Source organism: Equus przewalskii, chromosome 7 (assembly GCF_037783145.1).
Source record: "Equus przewalskii isolate Varuska chromosome 7, EquPr2, whole genome shotgun sequence".
NCBI classification, from domain to species: Eukaryota; Metazoa; Chordata; class Mammalia; order Perissodactyla; family Equidae; genus Equus; species Equus przewalskii.
This window is the reverse complement of record NC_091837.1, coordinates 77,870,695-77,892,645: the sequence shown is the minus strand read 5'-3', so window position 1 is coordinate 77,892,645 and position 21,951 is coordinate 77,870,695. Positions and strand designations below refer to the sequence as shown.

At 46.3% G+C, this 21,951-nt stretch overlaps 1 protein-coding gene across 1 annotated transcript in view; it reads right to left on the bottom strand.

Annotated features, from left to right (window-relative positions):
- Positions 1 to 237: 237 nt before the first annotated feature.
- LOC103553878 (O-acyltransferase like protein-like) overlaps positions 238 to 21,951 on the bottom strand; it is a 65,745-nt gene continuing 44,031 nt past the window's right edge. Inside the window, exons 9-15 of the mRNA XM_008524618.2 lie at positions 21,097 to 21,262; positions 19,404 to 19,483; positions 12,748 to 12,861; positions 11,094 to 11,226; positions 8,308 to 8,494; positions 4,815 to 4,957; positions 238 to 4,498 (exon numbers count right to left, since the gene is read on the bottom strand). Coding sequence (XP_008522840.2) covers positions 4,373 to 4,498; positions 4,815 to 4,957; positions 8,308 to 8,494; positions 11,094 to 11,226; positions 12,748 to 12,861; positions 19,404 to 19,483; positions 21,097 to 21,262 — 949 coding nt within the window. The 3' untranslated portion in view covers positions 238 to 4,372. The remainder of the gene's footprint in view (positions 4,499 to 4,814; positions 4,958 to 8,307; positions 8,495 to 11,093; positions 11,227 to 12,747; positions 12,862 to 19,403; positions 19,484 to 21,096; positions 21,263 to 21,951) is intronic.

Here is a 21,951-nt window from a genome sequence, read left to right as displayed (position 1 = left end):
TAAGGCACACGTGCACTTCGTAGAACACCATTAGCATTAAAAATGAATGGGCTGGCTCGGCGGACTATTTAACGGGGAAAATCATATTTTGAAAGGATATTGCAGTATGGATCCAATTACATAGTGCTTAAAAACAAAGAAAGTACTATATACTATTTATAGACATATGCATGTTATTAGCAAAAATATAAAAACATGGATGAAACGAGGATAAGAAAAAAGAAGCAAAGGGGATGCAGGGAGGTCTACCATTGTGTTTACAATGTTTTATTTTTTTAAACAAACCAAAAAAAAGAATACATCCAAAGGAAAAATGTCAACCTATGTTTATTAAGGCTGATGGCTACGTGGGGTACCAATTGTTTCATTTTTTAGACTTGTTTGAATATTTGAAATATTTTATATTTTTAAACCTTAAACATTTAAAAATAAACACATCTGGAAAAGACAAAACCATAGGGATGGGAAACAGATGGTTGCTAAGGATTCGGGTGGGAATAGAGGTTGACTGTAACGGAGCCCCAGAAATTTTGCAGGGTGATGGAATTCTTCTGTATGTTGCCTTGGGTGGTGGTTACACAACTATATGCATTTGTCAAAACCCACTGAAGTGTAAATTTTTAATAAAGTGAATTTTTTGTTTGTAAATTATGCCTTAATAAAAAAAAAGAAGAAGAAAAAATTCATCCAATAATGGTAGGACAACTCCAAATAACATCGTACTCTCACAAGACTGAAGGAGGTGAGGACAAGAAGGACTTTCTCCTTGATGCCCACTGCTCCCTCCTTCAGTGAAGACAGTCTTTCCCAGAAGTCCCCAGCACACTTCTCCTTAGGTCTCATTGGTCGGAGCTGGGTCACATAACCATACTTGGACCAATCATTGGCAAAAGCACAGAGGATGCCAAAACTGGCTTACACCAAAAATGAGTCTTTCCCTCTGTCTAGGCATATTGATACTGGAACAACATTAGAATTTGTTTAGCAAGACAGGAGGGGACAGTAATGTGGGTAGGCCACCAAAAGCGGCTGCCTCTCAGCCAGTATAAGCCCATCACTGATTTAAATCCCACTTAGGGACTAAGAGCTAAAGTTCTAAACACTTCTCACCCTTCAAGTGCCCTGGGGCTTCGCAACCTCAAGCTTCACCGGAAAGGTGCCTGGTTGGGCAGTTTGGGTGATAGATTCTTATAAAAATTGAGCATATCTGAGACCTCGTTGAGAGGGGCCTGCCCATCTGTATGAGCAGCTTCCTGAAACAGAACTCTTCTAAAGGAAGAAAGGGTTGATTCCATCACTATGTCAGCTGAAATTTATTTAACACCTACATGTGTCAGTCATGGTGGTAAGGGCTGGAGACATAGAGAACAGGACAAATGTAGAGGAGAAGCAATTGTCACTCAGGTCACCCTCCATGCCAGCACCCACAGACACAGTGCATCCAAGGGAGATGGACCTGTATTAGGATGAGGAAAATCTGCAAGAGTAGTTTCTATAAAAACACAATGAGCACCCAGCAGCACTGCATCAGAGCCTGGATGAGAAAGCACGGATGACACGAGTGGGGGCAGAGGGGATTTATCTCCACGTGGCATTTGTAGAGACCATTTGTGCTCTGAATGGACACAGTGGCCCAAGTATCAAGCCAGCTCAGCCCACATCCTGCTCAAAGAAGTCACAGGAGGAGGAGGCATGCTCTGGAGGTGGAGTGGGCACGTGAGTGGGTGTAGGGGGCACTGAGCCCTGCCAGCAGCTCTCAGTAGCTCTGATGGCAGGGCAGAGGTGCAGCAGCTCCATAAAAAAGGAAATAGCAGAGTCCAGCCTTTCACAAAACAAGCAAGATATCCCTGGACTCTCCCAAGACCAGGCAGGAGGAATTTAAGGAGAGCTGGAGTTCCTTTAGATCCCCTGGGGATGATGCTCTACTGTTGATGTGACCTATTTTTATCCACAGGTTGGTACATGGGGATGAAACATGGACTTCAGGACTTAGGAACAATCAGAGGAGGCACCCATCAGTTGACGATTATTCTACTCTGATCCTGCTGCCTCGACAAATTCATTTGACTTTATTATTATAGAAACTTCAAGCATATACAAAAATGAAGAACACAGTATAATGAGGCTCCGTGTACCATCACCCAAGCTTCAAAAATTATCACTACATGGCCAATCTTGTTTCATCTCTCCCACTTCCTCCTCATACTATTTTGAGGTAAATACCTGATTTTATATCATTTTTGTCCATAAATATTTCCGGATGCATATAACAGATAAGGACTCTTTAAAAAAAAGAAACATAACACATAATACCATTATCACTTAAAAAAATTAGTAAGTCCTTAATATCATCAAACCCAGGCAGTACTCAAATTTCCAATTGTCTCATAAATGTCATATACTTTTTTTTTACACTTTGTTTCAGGATCCAAATACTGTCCATGCATTCTATAAATCTTAAACTTCTGGGAATTATGGTTGAAACAAAAGCCAGAACAAAATTGGACTTCTCTATCCCTATCTTATGTTTTATGAAATTGCAAAACTGGGGAGAGTATTTTTTTCCTTATTAAAAAAGTTTCAAAGGTTATGTTAGTAATTGGCAAGCTATTTCCAAGGCCCTCATGTTTCTAGCCTCATAACCAGAAGCACTAGGCAATTTGACTGCCCAGCAATGTTGGCAGGTGAGTTATTTCCCAGCGGGGTCCATCCGGATTGCAGTGTTCCTCCTGTAAGAGGCACCTGCCCTCGGGATCTCCTCTGAGGCCTAATTAAGTCAGAGTTCAGGTGCTGAATCAGCCACCAGAGGGCTCCCGAGGAACTCGATGAATTTCGGAGTTACCCAAAAAGCCAACTTGGTGCATTTTATTATATACAGACTAATCACATTAGGTTGCATTCTGCCAGCAGAAAAGAATAGACCTCAGGCAATTGTGGCTTGTTGCCCAAGATTGGCAGGAAAAGGACACAGTGAGCTGTCAGTTGCCCTGTCAAAGGATTTTATATTTGCAGCTCCCCCCTCAACCCCTCAGTGGTCTTCCTTGCAGATCCACTTGAAGGCAAAGAGAGCATACTCAGATGGGGAGAACTCCATGCTAAGATCTTTGGAACCCCCTGATTGTCAATAAACCCTTCAATTATTAAGTTCATAGAGCGTCATTATAAGCATGTTAGACATATGCTTATGTCTAGGTGGGGATGGTTAACACGAAATTACACTCCCAGGAAGGAGCACAAGCCTGAGAACCTGGACATCCAGATTCTCCATTTGGCCTTGCAAATCTCTCCCCATCGCTAGGCCTCACTGCTGGAAACTGAAGGAGTCGGGAGTGAAGCCACTCGCGAGGGTCTCTTCCTTCTCCGTTGGGAGTTTTGGTTGAGGGACTATTTTAGTTTGCCGGGGCTGCAATAACAAAGAACCACAACTGGCTGGCTCGAAACAACAGAAGCGTGTCACCTCACTGCTCTGGAGGCTAGAAGTCCTAAATCAAGCTGTCAGCAGGGCCGTGCTCTCTCTGAGGCTCTTGGGGAGAATCCTTCCTTGCTTCTTCTAGCTTCTGCTGTTTACCGGCAATCCTTGGTATTCTTAGGCTTGTAGATGGCCGTCTTCTCCCTGTGTGTCTTCCCTCTGTGCATATCTGTCTCTGTGGCCAGATTTCCCCTTTTTATAAGGACACAGTCATATTGGATTAGGGCCACACACAAACCCCCAACATTTCAACTTGATTACCTCTGTAAAGACCCTATCACCAAATAAGGTCACATCCCAAGATACTAGTGGGATTAGGACTTCATATCTTTTGGTGGGCTACAATTCAAACTATAACAGGGACCACGTCGTCGAAAAGATGATGTTTAGAAGGCTTGTAATGACAAACCCATGAAGTGTGCTCCCTAGTGGGTCTTACCACCCTGAGGGTCCAAGACACAATTACCAATCTACAAAGGTATCATAATAACACAGAAACAATTATGATATGGAAAACTACATACTGTGATTTTAACGAGGAAAATGAACATTGTAACCCAAATTACATTAAATTCACTACATTTGATGTTTTCCTATGATCATTAATATAGAAAATAAATACAGGATAAGACCGAAAATATCCAGATTTTTTTTCTAAAAAGGTACATCAGAGGGTCATTATTATGCTACTAAAAAGATTATCACAGAACTCTTTTTTATAGTAAACACTCAGGACTCTTTTATATACTAAACACAGAGAACTTGTCCATCTTAAACATTCACAGAATCAGATTCACCCCTTTTGAGGAACACAAGTGTTTGTTACCTACACGAGGCCACCCCAGCTTTGGCTCATCACCACCAACAAGGGGCCATCCATTCTTCCAGGCTTTACCTGACCATTCATGGCCCCACAGGTGTCGATCCCAGAAGGCACCCCTTCAGTTCCTGAGATGGTTTCTCAATGAACAGCGTCAGGGCCAGCCCAGCGATGAAAGTCAGCAAACAGTGTCCAGAGAAAAGATAGAACTGGAGAGAAAGAGGGGCAGAGTGGACAGAATCTTACTACAAGACTCCTATTGTGTTTAGATCTTAAAATGTACCATCCTGGCTTTACGAAATGGATCTGTAAGATAAACATTAAACTAACATTAAACTAAACATTAAAAATAAAATAAAGATATCATCCTTTGCTGAAGCCCTCCCTCAAATAGAACAAAGAATAGGCTCTTAATTTTCCAAAAAACTCCCCAGGCTTCTAACAAAGCCAGTAGGTTGCTTCATTGTTCCAGAAAAGAACAAAGTGTGGGGCGACCCCAGAGCGGAGAGCTGGGGGCTGACTCACCATGTTGGTGTCGGTGTAGTGAATAAGCGTTTCCTGAAGTCCGTTGTAGAGGATGATGATGATGGGGTGCACCAGGTAGCAAGCGTAACTGATGCTGGCCAGGAAACTCCAGATATTGCAAGAAAGCAGCTGGTTTACCAGACCTGGAGGGAACAGGCACTGATTCATGGAGCCCCAAGCCCCTCTCTGAGGGTGTGAAGACACTGGGTCATCACCAATTCCTCTGTATGCTCTACCTAAGTCTGTGAACTTCTTTTAAGAAGGTCTTCATTCATTATACTTTTCGAGAGACTGTGCCCAAAAACACCATTATAGATGAAAAACTAAGAGGTGCTAATGTGGAATTTACAGTCAGTTTACTTCCTTAGTGTGGTTTCAACCCCTGAGCACAAAATCGTCCACATATAAAACAAAGTGTGAAGTCCTTTCACTAGCCTGGGATCTGGTTCAAGACGCAGCCACACAAGCAGCCTGCCTTGGGATGAGGCAGTTAACATCGAGGGCTCAGCTTCTTCATCTGTTATTGAGGGAATTGCGTTTGATCAACTTCTAGGTCCCATTCAGGACAAATATTCTGTAACTTGGTGTATCTTCTAGAACTGCACTGTCCTATATGATAGCACCTAGCTACTGTGGCTATTTACTTTAAATTAATTAAAATTAAATACAATGAGAAATCCCTCTCTGAATAGGACTTACTGCTATCTGTAGTGGGCTGAATACTGATCTCCCAAAAGACATGTGCAGCTGGAACCTCAGAATGTGGAGTAATTATTTGGAATAAAAGTCTTTGCAGATGTAATTAAGGGAAAGAACTCAAGATGAGGCCATCCTGGATTAGGGTGGGCCATAAATCCAAAGACAAGTGTCCTTATAAGAGATAGAAAAGAAGACAGAGACACAGAGGAGAGGGCCATGTGAAGATGGAGGCAGAAACTGGAGTGATGCACCTACCAACCAAGGGATGTCAAGGCTTCCAGAAGCCTCCGGGAGCTAGGAAAGAGGACAGAACAGATTCCCCGTCAGAGCTTCTAGAAGGACCTTGCCAACACCTTGATTGTGGATTTCTAGCCTCCAGAAATGACAGAATCAATTTCTATTGTTTTAAACCACAAAAAAACAAAAAGAAAAAATTTCTGTTTCTCCATCGCCCAGCCTCGTCTCAAGTAGTGTATCATCTCAGTAGTGTATCATTGTTCGCTCAGTTGCTCAGGACAAAATCTTTGGCACCGTCCCATACTCCTTTCTTTTTCTCCCACCCCACAGAGTCCTGTCAATCTATCTTAAAAACATATCTCAAATCAGATCATTCCTCACCACCTCCTCGGCTAACACCTTATCAAATCCTCCATCTCCTCCGTGGACCTCGATGGCATCTTCCAAACGGATCTCTTGGTTTCTCTGCACTCACTCTTGCTGCCCTACAGTCCCCATGCAACATCCAGAGTAATCTTGTAAAGTCAAAATCAGATTATGTTACACAGCATTTAGAATAAAATCAAATTCTTCCCCATGCCCTTGATTCCTCTCTCTCTTCCCCCTTGATCCTTGATTCCTCTCTCACTGGTCTTCTTGCTACTCCTCCCACCCACTAAGCTCATTCCAGGTCTAGAGACCTTAGCCTTCCCTCTGCCTGGAATGCTTTTGTACCCCCTATTTGCAAATTCACACCTACTCCAGTTACCCTCGGATCACTGCTTTATTTTTATTCACTGTATTTATCTGCATCTGATATTATATTATAAATGTACTTACTTAACATGGCTCTGGATTCCTTTCCTATGGCTGCTCTAAGAAGTTGCACCTACATGGTGCTTGAAACAAAAGAAATTGATTCTCTCATCATTCTGGAGACCGGAAGTCCAAAATCAGAATCAGTGGCTGAAATCAAGGTGTTGGCACGATCACATTCTCTCTCGTGGCTCTAGGGGAAAACCCATTCCTTGTTAGCTTCTGGTAGCTTTCAGCATCCCTTGGTTTGTGGCCACATCACTCCAATCAATGCCAGCATTTTTAAATCTCTCTCTGCTCTGTCTTCATACCGCTGTCTCCTCTGTGTGGAGTCAAATCTCCCTCCGCCCCTCTCTTATAAGGATACATGTGATTGCATTTAAGGCCCCACAACCTAGACAACCTCAAATAACCAGGTGGCAGGTATTAGGCAGGAATACCATCATGTTTGCCACCGCATCATAGGCGGCCTGTGCCAGGTGCGGGGAATAGTCGTTTATGTTCTGAGGCTCTATCGACAGCTCAGGGTCATTGTCACCAGGTGGGAGCGAGGTTAGGGTGTGGTCATGTGATCTAGCTGCCCATACATCCACGTATATCAGTCAGAGAGAATGCAGCCCATTTTCTCTTTAACATCATTTCTCCATGTAACGGAATGCTTTTAAAATTAAAATATTAAAGGACAAATCCCTCATCATTATAGACCATACAATTCCAGAACAATTTGAATAATCAAACATCTGGGAGGTTCTATTGCACAGAAGCGAGGAGCGCAGGCTTTCAGCTTTGAACCTGGTCCTGGGTTCACCTTCTCGCCCCATCACTACCCAGCTGAGACCTTCACACGTTACTTTATCTCCAGCCACCGTTTTTCTCTTTGAGAAACAGAGCTAAGTATCACTCTGCCTACAGGGGTGTGGCCAGGTTACCTGGGGTCAGACGAGTGAAATTCTCCATGGGGCCTGGCATGAGCACGTGCTCAGTCAGCATAAGTTGTGATGATCACTTTGTTATTTTCCTCCTTAAATGGTGACTTCCAACCCCCTTTGCTTTGGGTTCACAGGCCAGAGTTTAAGCTTATCCTCATTGCTTCCCTAGGATGTAAAATGGTCAGGCCCCCACTTGGCTGGTTTCATCACTTCAGGGCCTCTGGGCAGTGTGGGCCAGAACCTTTCTGGATGATTCCTGCCAGCTTTTCTCCTGTCATTTGTTGACACCTCAAGCACCCAGTTCTTACCTCATACCAAATATAGAGAAGAAAGGAAAAAAGTCAGGTGACCTGGATAGATGTTTCTAATCTGGAGAAGACCACTTTCTTTCCATTTAAGACCTTTTTCTGCTTGACTCCCTGCACATTGAAGTCGGGGCGCAACAGAAGTTTTCTAAGGGGATTTGGCAACTACTCAACCTCCACCCTCAGATGAAGAAACCGAGGCCCAGGGTGGGGGTGCCCAGAACTCTTGTCCCCGCCACTGGGATTTTTTTCTCACTACACGAGAATCCTGTCTGAGTTCTCTTCCAACTTCCAAACTAGCTTCATTGGAGAGGCTGTGTATCTTTCTTTCGGAGCGTGCATTTATACAGAAGCCAGTGTAAAAATCGAAAACAGAATATGTGGGTGTTTCCCCCAAGGACGTAGACAAATTGATGTTTTTGAGTCAATATCAGTCATTCATCAGAAAATAAAAGCCCCTCTGTGTACACTGTGTTTTCCCATTTGTCGCCTTTAACGGACCAGTGGGTGAGCGCTCGAGCATCGTACCTCCATAGCCTTCCTGACAAGCAAACACGACCCAGCCCACAGCTGCCGCCCACAGGGTCCGGTGGAGTGCCTGGTAGGCAGCGGTGGCAGCTGAAGAGGTGGCCGAGGTGTCGTCCACTGCGTACGCCAGAGCGACCACTGCGAACAGGGTTGACAGGGAGCAAATCCACCCCAGCAGAGCCTGCACCTATGGGAAAAGGAAAGAAGAGGTCAAGGCTGTTTTGGCCAATGGTATTTACTCCCTTTTACACTGACTTACTTGTATGTTATTACTGTCCCTTTAGGTGTCTATTTGTAAACCTGAATGGGAGCCCAAATTTGACTAAAATGGAAGGTTCAGATTAGTGGTTATGAGGGATTAGAGTTGTGTGAGATGGGGGAGACGGGGTGTGTGACCGTAAAGATGTGGCACAGGGGAATCTTTGTAGTGACGGGGGAGTTCTGTACCTTGATTATGATGGTGGTTACACAAATCTACACACAAAACTATATACACACACAAATGAGCGCACATAAAACTGTGGACCTAAGGTCTATGGATTGTGCCAATGTCAGTTTCTTGGTTGTGATAATGTACCATAATGACGTAATATGTTACCAGTGGGGGAACCTGAGTCAAGGGTACACAAGACTTCCTGTACTATTTTTGTCACTTGTGATGAATCGCGAATCATTTTTAAATGAAAGTTAAAACAAAAGGTAATGCCCTAACCCACTCCCACTACTCCTAACCTCCCATTCTGTTCCTTATCCAAATGAGGCTCCTTGACTGGTTCTGCCCCCCCCTCCCAAAAATATGAGGGCCCCTGGTCCATAGCACCTACCTGGGCTGTACCTAGTCACCAGGGTCATAAAATGGTGGCAGGAATGGGAGAATGGAGACGTTTCCAGCTCAAAGAACAGCCTCATGAGTTAAATTCTCTTACTGGGCTCAGTTCAAGATTTTAGATCTTACGTCACCTTACTTGACCTTTTGAGACCCAGACCTATCTTCCAAAGATCTCTCTTGCTTCTCCGTTCCAGTTCTCAATGACACCTATGTTGAACCGAACTAGCATCTTATCATTCCACCATCTTGTCTCTAAAGAGAAGCTCTCCCCTCCTTGAGTCTGAGGTTTCTGCTCTAGGTTCTGGTTACAGGGGAGAAAAGGTATTTCCTCAGATGTTCTCCTTGAGCCCCCTCTTTTAGCCTAGGATGTCCTTTACTCCTTTACTCATACTGCACACTGCCTATCTCATTCCTAACATGTGGCATATGCCCCAGCTGCCTCCAGCTTAGACTCTTCCTTATTTTCTGGCTTCTAAAGGTTTGCATTTGGTCTGCCCATCCTTTCTTTATCATTTCTCCAGCTCAGCTTGACTTGAGTTCCAGCTCCTTGCTCCCTGGTCCTGACCCAGCCCTCAGGGTGATTCCCAAATGCTCCATCTTCATCTTAAGTTTTCCCCTTTGCTGGCATCCATCTTCTCCCTGGGCACCCACGCAACCCGGACTACACTGAAGCACCTCTATAAGGCACTCTGTTGCCACTAAATCTACAACTGAGCTGTGCGTTTTCAGGGGAACTTCATAACGCCAACCTACAGAAAAAGTCACATAGCTCCTGCACATCCATTCCTTCCAAGTAAGCCCCAGCTCCTGTTCCTGCCATGAGCAACACAAGATTCTCCAGGGACCAAGGCCTCTTCTCTGGAACGTCTAGGTGAGGTACCCACAAGACCTAGGCAAACCAAGGTAGGGCCTAGCAGAGGGGATTTGGGGCCAGCACTGTACCCTAATAGCGCAAGGAAATTCCTGGCCCTTCTTCCATTGAGAAGAAAATTATCCTTCATTCATTCATTTATGGAGTGCCTTCAGTGAGTCAGGATTTCAGAACTGGGTGCTGGGGGTTCAGAGGTGAGGAAGACACATGTTCTGCCCTCAAAGTCTTGTGGGTAAATGGAAGCCACATGAAAAGGTTTTGCACAGTTCAAGGCCAAGGCCAAGCCCAAGGCCAAGGTAACATATTCAATAGATTGCCCCGAGGGTGGATTTGAGCTCAACAAGACTGGAGGCAAGGAGCAAAGAAGTCCCCATGAGAGATGAAAAGAGCTACAACAAGGTCGGTTGGAGAAGCTAAGTAAGAAGATGGTAGGAGAGACAATCAACAGGGCTTAGTGGCTGATTGGATGGGGAAAACAGGTCAGTGAGGAGGAGGCACCCGAGATGAACCCAGGTTTCCTGCTTAAGTAATGAGGTTGGATGATGAACCAGAATGATTGCCCACAAAGGAGCCAGGGAAAGAGCTGTGTGCTGTAGGCCTACTCGGAAGGCAAAGTAACAGCTTCTCTCCCTCTAGACACCACATGTTCTGATTCCCAGATGGAAGCATCAAATGTGACCAAGAATCTTGTCTATAGAAACCAAAGAGCTTATGCTGTTTAAAATCCAACCCAAGTAACTAAGCCCTTCCAGAAGAGAGTCTTGCCATTGTAATCTCACTGGATGTGTTTCCCCACATCAGTGGTTTCCCTGGGTCTGTACCAAGGTTCCAGTGAGTGGGACCCCACTGGGTTCCAGGTCTGGAGCTTTCTTAGGGGAGCTCAGTAAGGAAAGCAGAGAATCAAGCTCTGGCAAGAAGATAAGGGCCCTCTTACTCTTCAGTACCAACAGATATCGCTAACACACCACAGCACAATAAGGTACGCAGCAGTCTGACTCCTCTGTAGCTTCGGAAGAGCCTGGCCAGGTGGGCCACCCCAGTCCTAAGCAGTCCCAGCCCTCACCGTGAGCAACAGGGAAAACTTACCTTGGTCTTGAGAATGTTTGCCTGGCGATTTTGGTGCATGAAAATGCTCAGAAAGAGGCCCACGAGGAATGGCCCACATCGGCAGTAGGGCTTAGAGTAGTACTCCAAGAAATATAACACAGCCACATTTTCACTGAAAAACACAAAGAAATAAGACAAAAGATTATGTTTGATCTGGACATGGAAAAGAGAATCTCTCAGACGTCCATTGGGGCAATCAGCAAATCCAAAGGAAAATTTGGGGTACATTTGTTCACTTCCTTAGTGATGATCCACAGACAGTGACTGCACAGTCCTGCCTTAGGCCACAGCTGTCTTGTTACAGTTCCAAATCCCCTTGGGTCCCTCCATCCTGGATCCCAAGGAAATTTGATGACTGTGTTCATTTTCAATAGCTGTTTCTGGTGGCTGGTATGTCAGGATCACTCTAAAACTGTGGTTCTCAGAAGCAAACCTTTTCTGAAAGAAGTGAACCTCTTCATAGAAGCTCTTATGAAATTTGGTTCCTTGGGCCACACCCCCAGGGATTCTGATTCAGTTGGTCCAAGACGTTGCTTGCTGGACCATCAGTGGGATGTCAAGCCTCCCCAGGTGGCTCTCATGTGCATCCAGAGTTAAGCACCACTGGGCTCGACAGGAGTGAGCTTCTCCTCGGTTACCTGGCCTTACCCTCAGCGGCCAATGACACGATGGGAAGGCATGATGCTCTCCTGGTCAAAAGGCCTGGGGTGTAGTCATTCATTCATTCATTTCATCCGCTCACAGATACATATTGAGCACATGCACAAGGCATAGTTCTGGGTTATTTTATATCAGGAGGTCAGCAAAGGCTGCTCTGAGAAAGCGATGTTTGCACAGACATCTGAAGAAAGTGAAGGAGCAAGCCCTGCAAGCTCTAGACTCTAAAGGACAAGCATTCTAGAGTAAGGGAACAGCAAGTGCAGAGGCCCTGAGGAGGAAGCGTGCTTGGTGTGCCGGGGTAAGGAGGCCAGTGTGGCTGGTCCAGAGTCAGCAAGCAGGGTAGTGATAGATGAGGTCAGACAGGGTTTCCACTGTGAGAGCAATGGGCAGAATTTGAGCAGATGATTGACCTGATCTGATTTTCACTGGCATCACTCTGACTGCTGTATTGAGAATAGATTGGCAGGTAGTCATGTCAGTTTTTCCTGTGTAGTACACAGGGTGGTTACAAGAAAGAATCGTTACCCATACTTCACTGGGGAGGCAAAACAGCACAGCGGTAAGGTCCTAGGTTCAACTCACACCATGCCACTTACCGGCTGTGGGACCTTGAAGCGGTAACCCCACCTTCCTCCCATTTCCAGGGTCTCCGTCCAAGGTTCCCAGCAGCAGTTTGCCACTGGAGGAGAAATACAATACAGCCACGTGGGGGCACCCCTTTCCTCTGAGAAGCGTTTCAGCAGCGAGAAGACTCCCCCAGTGCAAGTTGAAAGATTCAGAAGTTTAGAAACCAGAGTGCCAAGCCCAATCAACTCTCCCATCCAGGCGGGAGCACTTCCCACCCAGTTGTTCCACGAGCCGGCGCGCACAGTGCAAACAGCCTGGTATTCATTCAGCTGCCCTCCCTGGGAGGTCCTGGCCATCCGGAGGGCAGGCGAGGGGCAGAACCAGGCAGGCTGGGAACCGCGGTTACCTTGCTTCTGATGGAGCTGCCACCGGAAGGTCATAAGCCAGTGTGAGCAGAGCAGTGGCAGTGAAGGACGCCAAGAACAGCACGGCCCCGAGGAGGATGAGGACATGTTTACTTCTGCAAAGAACAGAGGGCATTGACAGGGGCGCTCTTCAGTTTCCTGCACAGCAAAGTTGGTGGACACGAAAGGCTTGAAACCTTGGCAATCAGAGGCGCTTCCTGCGCGGCCCACCTTTGAGAGAGGCTGAGGTGGGGGCCGCTGTGGCCTAGTCGGGTGAGAGCTGGGCTGGGGTTGGAGTAGTTGGTTAGCCTTGACACTTGACCATTTACTAGCTGCGTGACCCTGAGCAGGACCTGAGCAGAGATAGTAATGGCATCCTTGCCTCACCCTGAAGTTTACTGCGCAGCTCAAAATGAGACCATGCTTGGGAACGTCCCTTGTCACCTACAAAGCACTATGCAGACATATGTCGTTGATTTAGGAGAGACATGCTTGTCAGGCAGGAGGGGACACAGGGTGGACACAGGCACCCATTCCAGGCACAGAGGAGAGGGTAGGGTAAGAGGAAAATCCAGGGGTCCCTCCCCCACCTAGATGCAGAGTCTGAGACAAATATCTGGGTGTGGATAGCTCATGTGGGGACAGGAATGAGGGATGGGGTGGTGGAACAGAGAAGCAGGGAAAGCCAATACAAGGATGCGCTATCAAGGTGGCCAGTGCTCAATTCTTCTAGAATGCTCTGTGGAGCCTTATGAAATGCACCTGAAAACTGTCCTGGGGGATAAAAGAGGGAAGCATCTTCCTACTGTCTTCTATGCCCCATGGGTCAACTGCCACCCCACACAAATTGATTCCTCCATACTTTGGGACCATGCATGTCTAAGGACAGGAAGGTTCTTGAAGGGGTCCAAACTACAGTAGGTTGGACGTCCTGGTGCAGGAAGTGAGATTTAAGGACACAGAATCAGAGTGAGGCACTGTCTGGTTGTACCTACTTGGAATTGTGAGGGTTGGGACCGAGAGATCTGCGGTGGTATAGAAGAAATGTCAAACTCAGGCACAACCCTAAGCAGATAAGCCCTTTGACAATCCTATTCCACTGCTTGAAGTTGCTGTGGTTCTTCATGAGGATGCAATACCACTCGGTTGTCACCACAGTGATACAGGGAGCAAACGATTTTCATCCAGAGTGCCAATTCTAGTTTAGCGTTAATGCTTGGAATGGAGGAGGAGTCTTAGCTCAGTGGTGCTGTGATTGATTAGTAATGTCTACCAGGAGTGGGACAGGGATGGTACGGTAATAATGCTGTGTATTTACTACACCGTTTGCCAAACCCACTAGCTCTGTCCTCGTTGAATACTGGCGTTCTACGCAAGTGTGTTCTCTGAAGGAAAAAAGCCCTTCCTTCTATGCCTGCCTCCATTTGGAAGCTAAATGTAGTTGCATAGTCACGAGCTTTGGGCAGTGCTGGCTTTTAGCTGAGGGCTTGAAACCAACTTCCATGACAGTCTCTAAGAAAGATGCTGACATTGGGGCCAAGGCTCCTCAGTCACAAGGACACTCAAGTCGGTTCCCAGCCAGGTCTAGAGAGGGGGAGCTACTAAGAACTCATTGTCCTAGGTAGGTGGTAAACCATCCAGTCAGGCCATCCAATAAAAACCCACATCCACTCAAGTAAATATTTGTTTAACTACCTGGGGGACGAGAGCTAATCTGTGGCACCTCCCCTCAGGAGTCAGACAAGTCTCCACTAGCTAACCACCGCTACGACAAAACTCCTAAAGCTTCCCGACATAAACTGTTGTGGGCTCAATTGTGTCTCCCCAAATTCTAACCCCCAGAACATCAGAATGGGACTATTTGGAGACAGGCTCCTTAAAGAGAAAATGAGGGTGAAATGAAGTCCTTGTGGTGGGCCCTAATGAAATATGACTAACGTCTTTATAAGAAGAGAAGATTAGGACACAGACAGACACAGAGGGAAGACCATGTGGGGACACAGGAAGAAGACGGCCACCTACAAGCCAGGGAGAGAGGCCTCAGGAGAAACCAACCCTGCCAACACCTTGATCTCAGACCTCCAGCCTCCAGAACTGTGAGGAAATAAGTTTCTGTTGTTTTAGCCCCCCAGTCTGTAGTACCTTGTTATGAGCAAACTGATACACAGAGGTAGCAAAACAACCAGACGGGGAGATAGTGAGCCACGCCCCTGCTCCCCTTCTGTTAGCCCTTTGTCCTCCTGAGCCCCCGAGCTGCTAGTCAGGACAAACGCCCTTGTGCTAAGGTGTTCCCTCAGCCAGCCCAGGTTGGCAGTTGTATTTCCTGGTTCTTTGAGGGAACTGCTCCCAGAACAATGGGATTGAGGAAAGGCCCAGAGCTTCAAGCATTGACCACCACCCCTGTTCCCTCAAGAGTGATGGTTGCTCAGAAAGGCCCATTCGGGGATATAGCCCAAGAGGAGGAAGGAATAGCAGAGTGTCTCCCTCTGGTCTGAAAAGACCGCAGCTGCCTCAAAGGCCTCTGTCAGCCCCCAGTGTCCTGACGGGGACTCCCCCCACGATTTCTCTTGCCCTTTCTTCATTAAATACCTAGGCCTGCTCATTATTTACAATAGCCAAGACGTGGAACCAGTCTACATGCCCAGAAACTGATGATTGGATAAAGAAGATGTGGTATATATACACAATGGAATACTACTCAGCCATAAAAAAAGACAAAATTGGCCCATTCACAACAACGTGGATGGACCTCGAGGGTACTATGTTAAGCGAAATAAGCCAGTCAGAGAAAGACGAACTCTATATGACTCCACTCATAGGTGGAAATTAGTATACTGATAAGGAGATCTGATCGGTGGTTACCAGGGAAAAGGGGGGGTGGGGGGAGGGCACAGAGGGGGAAGTGGTGTACCCGCAACATGACTAACAAAAATGTACAACTGAAATCTCACAAGGTTGTAATCTATCATAACATTAATAAAAAAAAAAAAAAATACCTAGGCCTGCTGCAAATGCCACCTTGGAGGAAGCCTGCAGAGGCTGCCTTTCCTCCTCTCCTAGGGCTGCCGGGCCTGCTGAGGCTGCGCACCTCTCCCTCCTGTACCAGCAGGCACTTGCCGCGGCCTCCAGGGCCCTTTGAGTGGCCATAGCCCATCCCAGAGCCGAGGCCTTGTCCCCTGGAGAACTGGCCAGCCCGGCTCTGCTGGGCCCAGCTGCTCCCCGCCCCTGAGGGAGCTCTTAAGGTTTGACTGCCTTATGGGGAGGGAGAGTCCACCCCACTGGAGCCCCAGGGGCCTGTGCGTGTCTCAGCTCCTGCTCAGCTCCAGCAGCAGGAGGGATGAGGGACCCAGGAGTGCTCCGGGTAATCAGCTCACTCCGTCTAAGAGGCTTGTGCAGGGTGGGAGGCTTGCTGAGCAACCCAAAGACACCTTTATCTACTCTCAAGCTTCCTTGCCTGATTCCGTGTTGGGGGAGGGGAGGAGATCACACTAATTCCTGATTCCCACCGCTCTCAGTGGCTTCATCCTGGGGCGATGTGAGTATAAATAAAGCAGACATAGAGGGTAGATCTTTCGATGAGAGGATGTTCAGAGCTTTTTTAAAATCTTGATTCCCCAAACAAATAGCAATGTGATTCTCAGATCTTACCATTTCCATAGTCGATCTCATGTGTTTTTATCAGCTCTATTATGCTATCAAAAATCAGGGGCCGGCCCAATGGTACAGCAGTTAAGTTTGCACATTCTGCTTTTTGGCGGCCCAGGGTTCGCCGGTTCGGATCCTGGGTGTGGACATGGCACCGCTTGGCAAGCCATGCTGTGGTAGGCATCCCACATATAAAGTAGAGGAAGATGGGCACGGATGTTAGCTCAGGGCCAGGCTTCCTCAGCAAAAAAAAGAGGACTGGCAGTAGTTAGCTCAGGGCTAATCTTCCTCAAAAAAAAAAAAAAGAGAGAGAGAAAAAAATCACACACACACATCCCCCTCTGAGAAAAGAAGACATTAGATGAGGATGTCTTTGTTTCAGGGGAATGGGTAGAGGCGAACCTGGGCCTCACCCCTCCCGCCTTCCACAGCGTGCGTCTGTGTACGGTCACCCCTCACCCTCCCCCACAAGACTGGGCACTTGCTTATGGTCTGCACATCCCCCCAGCCTCTTCGGAGGAGATGGAATTGAGAAATGTAAAGCAAGAAGTGTGTGGGCGAGGCTGAGCAAGAGGAATGCAAAACCTCCAATCTGGAAGCCTTCATTAAAATCTGCTCCACACCAATACCTTCTAGAAAGAGTGTTCAGAGAGGAAATCAAGGAAGGGGCCTAGTTGCAGAGACAAGGGGACCCTTTGTGGAACAGGGACAGTGCAGAGATGGTAAGAGGGCCACCCCCATGGGTCTAGCTGAGCAGAAGCTCACAATGGGTTCTCCAGCAGCCCCTCCCCTAATCTCTGCAGAGACTGGGAGGGGCAAGGGGCTGCCATGGCTTGGGGACAATGGCAATTACTTGAAATCTCAAAGGACAGGTGACTGAGTTGCACATGGTCACACATCACTGATGAGCAAGCACTGTGCTAGGTCCCATGTGTATGACCTCACTCCTGCCTCCAGCCCTGATGTGAAGTGTTATCATCTCTACTTTATAGACAAGAAAAATGAGGATGAGCGTCCAGCAACTTAGCCTGGGTGCCCTAGCTAGTAATTTACCAGTCAAGACTTGAACGCACGTCTTGACTCAAATTCACTATACCAGCAAACCACCTCTTAGTGGTTAGCTGTGAAACAAATTTTTTATGGTTAGTCAGAAAATCTTTTACATTTGAATTTAGAAAGCTTTGTGTGTTTAAGATATGAATGTAAAAAAGCAGATGTGCCTCTTTTTAAATTGTTCAATTTTTCAGATTGTTAAAATTAGGATGCATTTCCCCTGACTAGGATTCTTGAATGTTTGCATGTGGCTAGAATGGGCAACATCACGGGCCAGCCTGAGATTTAAATGCCTGCCTTGCAAAGGGCATGAATAGGTACCAGGAAACAGCTGGGCAACACACATTTGGAACTCAGCTCTGCTTCATAGTAATCAAAGACTTACAAGTTAGATGCGGAAAATGAATGTTTTTTACATAACCAAACAACAAGGTTTGTGTTTTGTTTTGTTTTATTATTAATATTCCATATTGGCAATGGTGTAATTAGACAGCCAGAGGACTGAATATTGATACAATCTTTTTTTTTTTTTTGAGGAAGATTAGCCCTGAACTAACATCTGCCACCAATCCTTCTCTTTTTTTGCTGAGGAAGATTGGCCCTGAGTTAACATCCGTGCCCATCTTCCTCTACTTTATATGTGGGACGTCTGCCACCGCATGGCTTGATAAGCAGTGTGTAGGTCCACACCCAGGATCCGAACTGGCGAACCCTGGGCCACCAAAGTGGAGCATGCAAACTTAACTGCTGCACCACTGGGCCAGCCCCTGGATACAATTTTTAAGGGAAGCAATTTGTCATTATGCTTCAAGAACCCAAAAGACATTCATGCCCTTTGACCCAGTAATTCCTCTTAAGGGTATGCATTCTAAAGAAATATCAGAGGTGGAGGCAAGTGATTATCACGAAAATGTTTATCAGGCTCTTATTTATAAAAACAAAAACTGGAAATAATCCAAGTATTTAACAGTAGGGGAAGTTTACTGTAAGTAAACTATAGTTCATTTAAGGAATGAAATGTTACGCAGACATTAAAATTATGTTTACTTTAAAAAATAAAATAATATAGGAAAATGCTTATGTCATAAAACTATTAAAAGAAAGATATTAAAGTGGACACGCAGAATCCTTTCATGTATAAAAAGCTGTACAGAAAAAGGATAAACACCAGATGTTAACAGCAAATTCACCTCTCCTTGAGTGAGTCCCTTCTCTTCATCCTAATATTGTCCAATGTTTCTTAAATTGAACATGTATTTTAACAAAAAAAGAATAACAAATCTTTTAAAATATGGCGTGAATAATCCACAAACTATAAGTCTCTCTGTGAATTATTGAGGCCTTAAAGCTTTTCTAAAACTAACAAAAATTAAGGTGATGAATATCCAACTCAGGGAAGCAGCTACGCTGATGTATTGCGCGGGGCGCTGTAAATCACTTCACTCTTTCCAGAAAGTAGCCCCACAATATGGGACAGGCACCACAAAACGGTTCCTACCCTTTCACCTAGTAATTCCACTTGGAAATATGTCTCCAAGGAAATAACTAAAAGGAAAAGTCGTGTGTTCAAAGACATTCATTGTGGTGCCATTTGTAATCATAAAAAATTGGAAACAATCTAGACCAGCCATAAAAACAGCATATAAATTCTAAAGCTGACAAGTATGCAGGTCACGTCACTATGTGGAAGTGTTTATAAGAACATTTAAGTGGAAAAAGCTGAACACTACACATTACATACACGCTGATTATCACTCTGCCGAAACACATAGTGATTTGCGTCGGACGTAGATTGGAGGAGAATGGAGAAGAAGGTAAACGTGGAAGACCCAGCGTCTGAACTCTTCTGAAAGCTCATTTCCTAAGTTTTGAAATCTGCTCTGCGCATAACTGGAGCGCTGTCTAAAAGTTTCGTGAAAGAGGCCACGTGGGGAGAAATATTTGTCCCAATCAGACTCACTTTCCATAGATGAAGATGATCGCTGGTGTCGTGAGATGGAACTGAAAGTCATTGGCGAGGTACCACGTCCAGCCGTTGCACTGAAACGAGAGGAGCAAAGGTTACTTCTTTCCTTCCCTTACGGGGTCTGCTCCACATGGTCTCGCCTTCTGGGACCAGGAGGGAGAATTGAGTAGGCGGGTGGGGGGCATTTCCATGGGAAGAGAAAGGAGTTTTGAGTCACAGCTATTTCGGATACCTTCTCTCATCTAGTGCTTGTAATGAGCCTGGATGGTAGGTATTATTACTGTCATTTTACAAACTGGAGATTCAAACAAGTTTTCTCTTTTTTAAAAAAAAAAAAGACAATAATAGCTAATCTCCTAGGACAGTTGTGGGAACTAAACTCTCTCATGTTACACGAATAGAAGGAGTAATTAATGTTACATGAGGTTGGAGCCACAAGAGTCGATGTTGTTCTCTCCTCCTCGCCTTGCCTCCCCCGTCAACTCCAGGAGGAGAGAATGTGTTCATTTAGAAGGGAGGCCTAGTGCCAGACGAGATTTTGTTGGAAACCCCAGAGTTCCCACTCATGACTGACATGAGATCGTCTGGCCGAAGCCACACTGTCCCACAGTCTGTCCATGTTTGTGTGAAATGAGGCGGCTACCTGTATTTCTCCTTTAATGTGAGGAAATTCCTGGGGGCAACTCTCTCCAGTGCTTCAGAGGGAAAAGGTGCCTTGGTCTCCTCCCCAAACCCCATGGTCCAAGGGAGACCAGACTGACCCAACAGAAGCGACAGCTTTCCTCGTCGCAGTTACAGAGAAGTTCTCATGTTGGGGAAATTTGTGAGTACTCAAGGCTTGAGGGCCCTCACACCTCTGCTTTCAAGGATCTAAGCTGGGCTTTACCTCATAGAGACGAATGGCTGGTCTCCATATGGCTCAAGCCAGTCTGCATCCAGACCCTGTCACAGACATGAGCCCACCTGAAGGCAGTTAGCCGGTGATGTACACCCTGTCAAAGCTGCCGGGCACCTGCGAAGGGAAGGTGGCTGCCTATTTGGTAAGTGGTTATGTGCAGGAATTAGGCACGCTTTAGAGATTCTCTTTTCAGCTGCACTTCTGAGGCATACGCAAAATCAGCGATGTGATTTAATCACGTCTATTTCACTTTTATTCACTCCAAGTTCATTGTGAGGACATTAGGGCTTGAGGGAAGCCATGACGGATATAGAGCTTGTTGCTCCCAACCAACTCTGTCAGGTCTGGCTTGAAATTGCGCAGAATTCATTATGGTGAGCGGGTGGTGCAACGTTCCATCCCATGACAGGCTCTCTGCGTGGAGGAGAAAGTGTCCTTTCCCCTGGGGGCCATATGGACTGGAATGGGCAGGAACTGTGATGGAGCAGGGTCAGCTGTGTCCAAGATGTGCACTTAGATGGTTGACCCCTCAGTGCCCACCACCCTGCTTCCTCCTTCTGCTTTTCCAAGCAACTGCTCCTGCCAAGACTAGTACGCACTCCATCACAAGAGGCTAGACTCCAGGCCCACAGCCCACCTTCCTACAGCATCACTATGACTCCAGAGAATAGACCCAAAGAAAGGGGTTCAGACTCAGGGTTGGTCCCTGGAAAGTTCTCCAAACCACATGAAGTGGGACTCTGCCTCTGCGCCCATCTGCCCTTTCACAGCCAACAACTTGGGACTCACCGCATTCTGAACCGACAGGAAATTATTTAGCAGCAGCAAATTTGTCCACCATGCTTGCCGGCAGTTATCCAGGTGGAACTTGGGCACTTCCCAGACAGGTCCCCAAGGAACAAGGGAGAACAATCCAACCAACAGGCACACGGAATACAAGTGAAGAGGCTGCAACCTGGTGGGAAAGAGCCGGGTGAGAGAAGGTGACTCCACGTGGGTTCTGTTCAGAGCCCTGGGTGGGCACACAGAGACGGGGTCTAAGATGCTCTAAAACAGATTGCACTGGGTGGGCAACCACCTCCCCACCCACACCTCAAACAGTCACACATCCGTGGGTTCAAAATCTTTTCTTGAGCACCTATCATGTGCTGACTACGATGCTGCTGATGCAAAAATACTGCTTTTCACTGAGGAAGTCATACAATTCGGCCACTGTACTGGGAGCTTTTTAGATATTTCTAAACCTCATAACACTCCTGTCGGGTACCTATTACCTCTGTTTTACTGATGAGGAAATTATAGCTCAGAGAATCTCAGGTGACTTGCCCAAGGTGGCCCAACCGTATGGCAGAACAGAGATCGGACACCAGTTTGTTCTTTCCACATGGCCTCCCTAGATGAAAATATCTTTCCTCCCTTCCTCTTTCCATCTTTTCCTCTCTCCCTTCCTTGCTTTATTTTTTCCTTCCTTCCTTCATACCCTACCTCCTTCCAAGCAGGATCTGAAGCAGCTACAAAGATGATGCACAAGGCACAAGGTGTCTAGACCAGCGCTGTTCAAGAGAAATATAATTCGAGCCACATCTGCCATCTAGTTTACATTTTCTGGTGGCCATATTTTTAAAAGTCAAAAGAAATAGATAC